This window comes from Buceros rhinoceros, unplaced genomic scaffold (assembly GCF_000710305.1).
Source record: "Buceros rhinoceros silvestris isolate BGI_N320 unplaced genomic scaffold, ASM71030v1 scaffold29806, whole genome shotgun sequence".
Lineage (NCBI taxonomy): Eukaryota > Metazoa > Chordata > Aves > Bucerotiformes > Bucerotidae > Buceros > Buceros rhinoceros.
The window spans coordinates 9,992-19,721 of record NW_010416243.1 but is presented as its reverse complement, the minus strand read 5'-3'; the positions used below and the strand labels follow the sequence as shown (position 1 = coordinate 19,721).

Sequence of the window (9,730 nt, the reverse complement as noted above, 5' to 3'; positions counted from 1 at the left end):
TCTCCTTTCAGGCAGTGGCAGGTCTGCTGGCAGATGCTCGTTCCTTGGCGGACATCGCTAGAGAAGAGGCTTCTAACTTCAGATCTAACTATGGCTACGATATTCCTCTGAAGGTAACACACCGTGGCAGTTCACTCGGGTTTCCTGGCTTCCTTAGTCATGACTAAGAATTGAATTTTATGACTTGAGGGTTACTTATTTCTGTAAATGAGGGTTTCTGATGTGTTTGTTTTTTTCTTTCTCCACACAGCATCTCGCAGACCGAGTGGCTATGTACGTGCATGCGTACACGCTGTACAGCGCTGTCAGACCATTTGGTTGCAGGTGGGACTATCCATCTTACCCTTAATTGTAAAGATCTTTTGTTTCATGGGTGTTGGAACTATTTAGGTTGTCTGAGGTCTTTTTTTAAACTTGGAATTAGTAACCTACAGTTCATCTCATCGACAGATCCCTCCTCCTCTCTGTTTTTTGGGTGTGTAAAACCTTAGGGGAAGAATTCATATTCGCATAACAATATGCAAGGCTCCCACACAGGCTGCCAGATTGTCCCTGAATTTTAAAGTTGAAGAGTTGATGCTGTTAAGTCTGTGACAGTGACGAAAGCAGAACTTTCCTCTGCAATCCCCCGCTTGCCCTGGTAGCTAAAGAGCAGGTCACAGCTGCTGTGCAGCTCTGTTACAGAGGGACTAATGAACTGAGATCTGTTGTCTTGTAACAGATAAGCAAAATGTTTCTGGCAGGTGCTGGGCTGTCAGGGTAACGCTGAACTGTTCAGACAAAGTGCTTAACAGAGTGGTGCAGGACTGTAGGAGTTTTGCTCCAGGAATCTGAGCAGGTGCAGTCTCTAATTCTGTGTGGGTTGGTGAAGAAATGTTTTTAATTTCTCCTTTCCCCTTCAGTTTCATGTTGGGGTCCTATGATGACGATGACGGTGCACAACTCTACATGATTGATCCATCAGGAGTTTCATACGTGAGTTTATGCAAAAGTATTTTCATCTTGGGCTAAGTTTCCCTTTTAAAAGGTCCTCATTAGGAAAATAGTGTCATTCAAAAGAGCTCTTTCTTTTTTCTCATTTTGCCTGAGAAGATCTCTGGTGAATCACTGCTTAAACAAACATTTTCATGTTCTTTTTCATGCTCATTTTCATGTCCCCGTTACACACACGGGGTGTGTCTCGGAAGTACAGGCTCTGAGAAACTTGTTTTAAACTCAGAAGTTCATTCCATCCGGTTATAACCGATGAAAAGTCCCGTGCGCTGCCCCAAAAGGGCAAGTTTTGTAGTGATACCCCACAGACAAAATAATCCAGGGAGGAGAGAGCTTCGGGTAAGAGGCTGGTGCTGCTCTGACCGTGGCTGCTCACAGCAAGTCAAATCAAAATAGAGATTTTGTTCACTGTTCGTGCTGCCTCTTCAGCTGTGTCTTACGCACAGGACGATACACACTCATGCTGTTCTGAGGTTTCATTTGGTTTCAATTTATCCTACACCAAAGCTGCTGAGGGAAGTAGAAGCGTTTAATTTTTATGTGCTTACACTTCAGTATATTTTCCTGGTAGGTGCATTTGGTTTTTTTGATGCTGTAAAACTTCTCTAATTCTAGTTTGCTTTTTCACTTACTGTAATAACCATCTAAAAAATCATCTGTTGCAACAAATGGAGCAGATATGTTCTGTCCAGGCACTACTGAGCTCTTCTGTTTTCTCTCAGCAGCAGTAGCTCTTGGTCTGTGATTGGGTTCTGTTCAACCAGTTGGGAGTGTGCCCTGAGAACAATACCAAGGTTTAGTGTATATTAGCCTCTTGCTATGTGAGTAGGGTGGGGGTTGTCATATGCTAAGTTACAGTGAGAACTGTAAAGGGCTCAGTATTTTAATTAATTTTTTTTTTTTAGGGTTATTGGGGGTGTGCCATTGGTAAAGCCAGGCAGGCTGCAAAAACGGAGATAGAAAAACTTCAGGTATGGTGCTACAGTTCTGTTGTGCTGTTTGAGACAAACATTCCTGACTTATGTTCCCTTTTTGATAACTAATATACCGCAGAAGCAGATGGAGTAGTCCCTTGTATGTTCTCGGAGATGGTTTAGCCTCTATAATAGCAGCATTTCTCAAGTGTTGCCCCTGGGCAGTGGGCAGACCATAAGGACACATCTGTTTAGAACAGGAAGCATAAACTCCCACGTAGGCCAGCGAGCAGAGTCACTGAATGAATAGAAAAGTCAGTAGTGAATGAAGACCTTAGGGCAGCACAGCACAGGGTGGTGTATTTGTTTTTTCCGAAGGTTTCAGATGATTCTTGCCAGGTAAGGTTAGAGTTAGAGCTGGCTAGGGGTGAGCTACTGCCTTCTTTCCAAAGACCTGTCAGCTCATTGTTGCTGACTGAAATACAGCTTTCAAAACATTTTATGTGCCTGATCAAAGGCCTTTAGTGCTGCGAGCACCAGGAAGAGTACAACTGTAGGGCACACCTTTAGTGACACCAAAAAGACCCGCTTCTGTTCAGCGTTTCCTGCTTGCACAGTACTCTCACTTGACAAGTGTCACAGGGAGGTTCTGCGAATGCACACCAAGAAGTTTCTGAGCTGAAGGAGCACGTGGACAGTTGGTGTGTAAGACTAGTCTGTGGAGAGAAGGCTACCAAAAGGTATTGAAATATGCCTTAAGCTGATTTAGAATGATGTTAGAATCCTAGAAGATTTGTGTCTTTCTGTTGTGTTCTAGTACCTGACACCCTTGCCATTGGAGACAGTTAATCTGGGACAAAATCCTACTCCTGGTCTGCCTCATGTAATTCTTATTTGATACTCTGCTGGTGTCTTAGTTATGGTTTTGGTCTGTAGAGGCACATCATACACCGTCAAGAATAGTCTGTTTATGGTGCTGTAGCATTACAGCAAGAATTACAGTGTTCCCAGACTTAAGTCTTGAATCTGGTCAGATTCTCGAATACCAAATTAAAAGTGAGATGCCTACAAGATCGGCAGGTTGTGATACTGGTATTGCGGCATGTGGAAAATCGTAATTCCAATTTCCAGGAGTACCAGTTGGCTGGAGGATAATGATATGTTGGGTACCACGTAACCTACCCAAAAAAATGCATTTTCTGTGCAGTGCTGGGACTTCCAAAAACTTCTGTGACTGACTGAGTTCTGTACAGAATGTGACTGCGTAGACTTAGCAGTAGAGCTTTGTAGGTGGGAACAGCAGCTGCTGTGTGGTCTGACTGCAGTTACTTGTTTAACGGCTTGTTGACAGATTGGATTCAGTAAGGCATAAGGTCTTGTCCCAGCCATGTGAAGTCAGTCCAGTCTTGCAGGTCAGTGCTTTTTATTAACCGCAGACTGGGCAGGTCTCCAGGTCAGAGTTAGCTTTGATGAGATAGATCTGTCAGAGCTGAAGACGAGACAGGAGCACAGGAGCTTTTGTGGGGTGATCCTGCCTACAGTGGCTGTCAGTTAACGTCTGTTCTGTGGAAGAGATATCTGCAGGTCAACCCGGAAACCCACCTGACAGGTACTGCAGAGCAGACGCTGCATCTGGGAGGGGACACAGTACGCGAAGGTCTCCTGTAGCTGAGGGTGCAAGCAGAGAACGCTGCACTGATGCCATCTGTCACATCTTATGTGCATGTCTGATACCTTCCGCTGTGGGAGAACTTGCAGTGGTGCAGACAGTACTTGCACCTCTTGTACAGCGCTTCTGCAGCTCTGGTGCTACGTACAACTTTTTGAATTATGGACATAATCGTAATGAACTCCAGTGATAAACTGTTATACTATTTACTGTCTGTAGAACTAATGTACCTGGGATGGGAAAAGGATAATGGCAAAAAATAAATTTACTTCTGTTTCCTCTCTCATAAATGAGTGGGATAGTAGACCTTTGGCTTTTCCTATTTCACTACTAACATATGCATCAACACAGTAATTTAAATGTCAACATGAACAAGGGACCTTTGCGTTTTTAATTTTCTCACCAGTGTCTCAAAACTGGCTTTGAAAGCATTTAGAGAATCGTAAGAGATGATAAACTGCATTAATGAAGTACAGTGGAATATATTACTGCTTCATAGAGCTCTAACAGAGTTGACTGGCAAGAGATTTGACCTATAAAACAGAAATTTATTATGTCATGGAAATGGACACAAGTCCAAGGACTGTGATGTAACAGTGAGAAAATATAAAATGAGCTGCTGATCCCTTGTTCAGGTGTGCAGATGGTTGTTAACACTGGAATAATATTCTCCTCTTAGCGCATTACTTAATAGTCAAAACTGCTTACATAAAATGTTGCTAAGACCAAAAATATTACTATGCTGCTTAGAAAGAATATGGGTATTATACGTGAAAATGTGTTGCCTCCCCAAGTATGGTATATGTGGTTATTTTATGATGGTTGGTTATAAAGCATTAGGAACAAGACAAGCTTCTATGATGTTAAGGTTTATCTGCTCAGCCTCTAACCTTCCAGCTGATGAGTGCTTTACACTGGGGAAATTTCTGCGTTACAGTTTTCTCATAGAATCTTCCAGTTGTAAAATTCTTCCCTGGAAGAACGACTTCCACGCAGCAGCAGGCTTAAAGACTCACCATAGAGAACAAGTTTGGTTCTAGCCTTAACTCCTTGTCATGTTTATCACTGCTGAGCAGTACGGCATGTGCGCAGCCCCTTGTGCTGGCCAGGTGGAAATGGAAAGCAGAGTCTTCTCTCAAACTTTGTAATTTTTTTGTCTACAGATGAAGGAAATGACCTGCCGTGATGTTGTTAAAGAGGTTGCAAAAATGTAAGTCTCTCTTTTTCCAACTCGACAAAAATTCGTACTGGTGAGCATGCTATGGTTTCACACTGTAGCTGTTCCTTTTAGGTTGGGTACCAGGCTTCTTTTCTGCTAGACATGTGCTCATGCTGACTCTAGTATCCTCTGCTGTTAATACTTTTTCTCTTCTTACGAATGGGATATGCTATGCAGAACTGAAAAATACCAGAGGATGTAAAAAATAGGCCTTTTGATCCCATCCACTATTTTCTGTGCTGGATTAAAGGTTAAACTGTCTGAATATAGTCACTGGTTTTAAAATACATAAACAGTGAGAGATGGGGAGGCTGCTTGGAGTCCTGATTCTGAAGAAAGAGCTGTATGCTTTGGTACTTGGACTGAACAGTGAACTGATGCTCCAGTCTTTATGTAGCAGTGTGGAATTGGAGCTGAAGTCTTTGACCCAGCCTTCGTATTTGCCTAAAGAGAGACTCGGGTGCTTAGGAGAGAAGTGAAGTATGACTCCTTGCTTAAAGCTGTACATAGAGTATAGCTGGTGTCATTTACCTGACACAGTGTGATACCACATGAAAAGACTGGAAATGTTTCATTTGCTCTTCACTGATGCAGTTTAGGAGAACACAGGAGCAACAGAATCACCTGTAGTCACTAATAGTGTTCCACAAACTCTTACATGAGGATAGTGTATTTACAGGGAAAAAAGGTACTGCTCAGTAAGTCATGTACTAGCGAGGAGAAAAAAGATGCTGGGAAGAGAGAGACTCTGCTAGGCAGAGCGTGGATTGGCCAGTAGTAAACAGCTATCTTGAAAATACTTTGTGAATTAGTACCTCTTCAAGCAAAAATAGGAGTTTCCTTTCAGGTATCTGCAGCACTTCATTTTAAAGCGTGTGGTCTGTGCCTGTCACAAACGTAATGACCTACAGCTGCAGAACTGTCATCCCCAGCATTTTATGGCTGTGGCTTAGAAGGTTGTAAAGAAGTAATAAATATGCTTCTGTTGTTGGTGTTGCAGCATGTGAGTTTATTTTGAAGTTTGTGTCTCAGGCTGTCATGGCAGCAGCTGGAGGAAAGAATTTGTGGGATTTCTGTTCTTGAAACCTAGCAAGGACCTCAAAGCAGTTCTAAACCAGCACAAATAAGGCACAGGTTTTCAATAACGAAGAGACTTCTGTTCTTTAATTCTGCCTCAGCTCAAGTCGTAACAGCAGCTCTAGATAGAACTGTTTTTCAGCTCCTTACTGGCATTTAACAAGATAGCAAAGATTGTAATCATTTTGTTTAATCCTAAAATACCTGCCAGTCCGGAGTAACCATTTCTTTAAGAGACTCTAGTGGTACTCTCTGTTGCAAGCAACTTGTAACCATCTGAACAAGTAAGAAAGGCCTACAGCTCACCTTAGGCAAGGATCAGTAAGGCCAGTTTAACAGTGACAGAAGGGTGTCACAAGAACAGAAGCATGCAGTGGTATTTCCTGGGACGCCAACGTTAGCCTTGTTCTTTATATTTGTTTCACAATACTATAAAACTTTATCTGTAGTATTTTCTGTGGAGCTGAAGGCATCCTCCCTTCCTCCCTCCACTGTCTGTAAGCTATCTGGGATTTTTCAGCTTTTAACGTGGCAATGCTTTGTGAAACAAACTAAGGAATACAACCTTCTCAACCAGTGAAACCATTCTGCTATTATCTAGCAGAAGCAGGCAATGATGACATAGCTTTGGTTCCACGGTATTTGACTCTTCGTGTTTGTTCTCATTAGGATAACTTGAGTACCTCGACCTGCACCTTAGCTGTACCCATTTAATGCATTGTTACACTAGCACTACAGTGTGGAGAACCATCTGGTGGCTTGTGTGTGTGTGTGGGCAGGGTAGAAAGCATGTTAACCATAAGGGGAGAACATCAACAGGAGCAATCTGTGAAAGCAAGGAAGTATATTTAGCCTATTGATCAATCTGTTCTAATCTGTACTTCCTCTGTTCCTTCCAGAATCTACATAGTTCACGACGAAGTAAAGGATAAAGCTTTTGAGCTGGAACTCAGCTGGGTTGGAGCAAGTAATGCATTTCCTTAATTTCTATAAACACTACACAAACCTTTTTACTTTAAAGTAAAACATTGCTTCTTAACTTCACTCTGTACATCAGGATCTTTGTGTGAATTCTACTTTAGCTGTGTCTTTTTATTGGCAGTAACCAATGGAAGACATGAAATTGTTCCCAAAGACATCAGGGAAGAAGCAGAAAAGTATGCCAAGGTAAGGCTGGACTTCAGCATGTCTCAGTGCTTCACATGGCAAGTCTAGAGTAGGAGGAGCTAACTGAAGGTCAGGCCTCTACTGTCGTGGTGGCTGAAAGCCACTAAGTGAGAAGACACACCATGGCAGCATTAACTGGTGTTTCTCTGAAGGGAGAATGGTGAAGTTTGTGGTGTCATCCAGGGTTAGTTCTGCCTTTCAGCTCAGCAGCCCTGCACAGCTGGTAGGTTTTGCCTGCCCCAGTAAATGTATTAACTTTTCAGCAGTGGTGTGAGCAAGTATGAGGCAGTAAGTCAAGCTGCTTAGAACAGTTGTTACAGATAACCAGCTGGAAGAAGTTAAGACTTCCAGCATCTACCAGCTCTGCTCTACAAGTAATAATGGTGCTCAGTGTTAACTCCTAAAGGTGGGAACGAGCTGGCTGAACACAAGGCTTTGGGCAGGTTGAGAGGTCTGTGAAGCTACAGCAAAACTCATTTTGCTTACTATAGGCTGAAATACAAAAAACCTGTTTAATTAAAACAAACCTTTTTTTTTAAATCAGGAATCTTTGAAAGAGGAAGATGAATCAGATGATGACAATATGTAACACATTGTTACTTCAAGACAAGTTCAGCTTTTCTTAACTTACAACAGGTTTGTTTATATGTATTAAGCATGGGATGCTATTGTGTACTTGTTGGAAGAAACTGAGTGACCAACTTGCACTAATAAATTTTCCATTTTACTGTCTGTTAGCTTTTATTTCACTAGTTCAGGCCAGCATCACCAAGAAGCACCTGTTCTTAAGACAGACATTAAGAAGGAAAGATACTATCAGGCTGGTTGTTTTTCTGTTCCTGGCCTGGCTGAAAGAGCACTGTAGTAACAGGAGGCAACAATCTGCTCAGAAATTTGACCAGTCTCTTGTTTAAACTGCAGAGTTTAACATTAAAAACCAGTACTTGGTTATTTCTTGGTTAACCATAATTGGCAGATCATTCATATCCACAGTCTGATGGCTCTTGTCAGAAGAGAACATGCCTGACTGTAAAACAGCTGACAACTCCAAACAGCCCAGATAAAATGCCTGGTAAATAATCCTGAACTCTTCTTGCTTGTTAAGCCTAGGCTTGTCTGAAGAGTAGGAGAAATTAACAATGAATTCCATTTAAAATCATGCTTGTGTTGAGTTCTAAAGCTGTGAGATCTATTAAGCAATGCAACTGGAATTAATGCTTCAAGAGCCAAACTGTTTTTAAACAGCTTCAGTTGGGGTTAGTTGCTCAGCTTTACGAAGCGTTGGCCTTCCCAGGAGCTGAAAACAAGGTTTCCTGCTCACCTTCCCTACTTCCTAGGAAAAAAGATTGTCTATTCTAGTCACTTCAGTGTCTTGAAAGACAAGGTAACAAACTGTCCATTCACCACCTTGAAACTCAGTCAGAACTGAAATCTTTGTACATGCAGTTAAGATTGTAGTGGTGATCTTAACCTAAGCTGCATACTTCTCTAACGAATCAAATGCCTCAGCTCTAGTACTACACACTAATGATGACCAGCCCTTAAAACAAAAGCTTCCCCTTACAGGTTTATTTTTATACAGTTCTTCTCTTTTTTCTTTTGAAAAAACACCTGGATTTCTACAGTCTCTTTTCTAAGGAGATTACAGGAAAGGGGTTCTACTTTCTCTTCATGACAAGGGGAAGTCAGGAGAGATAGATGGGCCTGTCTCGGTACCTGGTGACTGTCTCAGGCTTAAGCCTTAGCAGGAGTCAAGCTACCTGAACTCTGCCCTCTCCAGCAACTGACTTTACTACTGAAGTTTACTGCTGATTCAGCTGTTTGAGCCATTAGTGAGCGCAGTCGGGAAACCCTCATCAGCACTCTAAAGCAGTAGCTGAGGACTGATCTTTCACTTACTGTACAGGACAGTAAAGAGTCTACTTGATTCTCTTCACTTTGTTTTTATTCTATACTTAATGTTGCTGACAAACTCCTAAATGGAAATCAAAAGCCATGCTGTGGTTACACACACCCCTCCAATCCTTTCAGTGACAGGAAGCGTAACAACAGTTACACAAGTCACGTTTCCAGTGAGAAGAGCAAGATCAGTCATGTCTATTTACACAGTACAGTAGGAAGATGTTCTGCAGTATGTGAAAAGGTACAGGTAGGAACAGAACCACCTACTTGCTTATTCAAAATTTCCAAATAGAAACTACTAGAGATTAGAAACTACTCATAAGAGAACACGGCAATTGAAAAAGCTCCTTTGAGGAATCAAAGTCCAGTGAGAAGCAACTCCAGAGTCTGGTGCACACAGGGTGCTGCCCAGCAGTCCTGCCTGTCCTGGCAATATCTACTTAAACCATACCCATGTGACTGTTACTGTCAGGTTCCTTTCCAAATTAAATAAACTCAACCTGTTTATGAGAATTGATCTATGATAAGGAAAAAAAACTATTCCATTGAGTGCAGATGGGGAAAGAGGGGAAGAAATGAGCATTGGAAGGTGGGGGAGAAATATTGGTATTTATTCAGGGGAAGGGGAGGAAGGAGGAAAAAAGCAGGAAAATACTAAATAAGCTGTTTTAGTATTGAAGTTTCCCTTAACTTCAGAAGCAGACAGTGAGCAGGTATCTATCTGATCTGAAATCAAGCATTGCTCCCTTTTAACGATAAAGCCCCGGGAATATTAGGATAGATTTCTAG

The 9,730-nt window shown here is 42.0% G+C and overlaps 1 protein-coding gene across 1 annotated transcript; it reads left to right on the top strand.

Moving 5' to 3' along the window:
* Window positions 1–17: 17 nt before the first annotated feature.
* PSMA3 (proteasome (prosome, macropain) subunit, alpha type, 3) lies at window positions 18–7,771 on the top strand. Its single transcript, XM_010137747.1, has 8 exons — window positions 18–113; window positions 251–324; window positions 903–975; window positions 1,899–1,964; window positions 4,740–4,786; window positions 6,772–6,839; window positions 6,975–7,039; window positions 7,584–7,771. Exons 2-8 carry the CDS (start codon window positions 272–274, stop codon window positions 7,626–7,628), a joined length of 417 nt encoding a protein of 138 aa, XP_010136049.1. The 5' UTR covers window positions 18–113; window positions 251–271; the 3' UTR covers window positions 7,629–7,771.
* The last annotated feature ends 1,959 nt before the right edge of the window (window positions 7,772–9,730 follow it).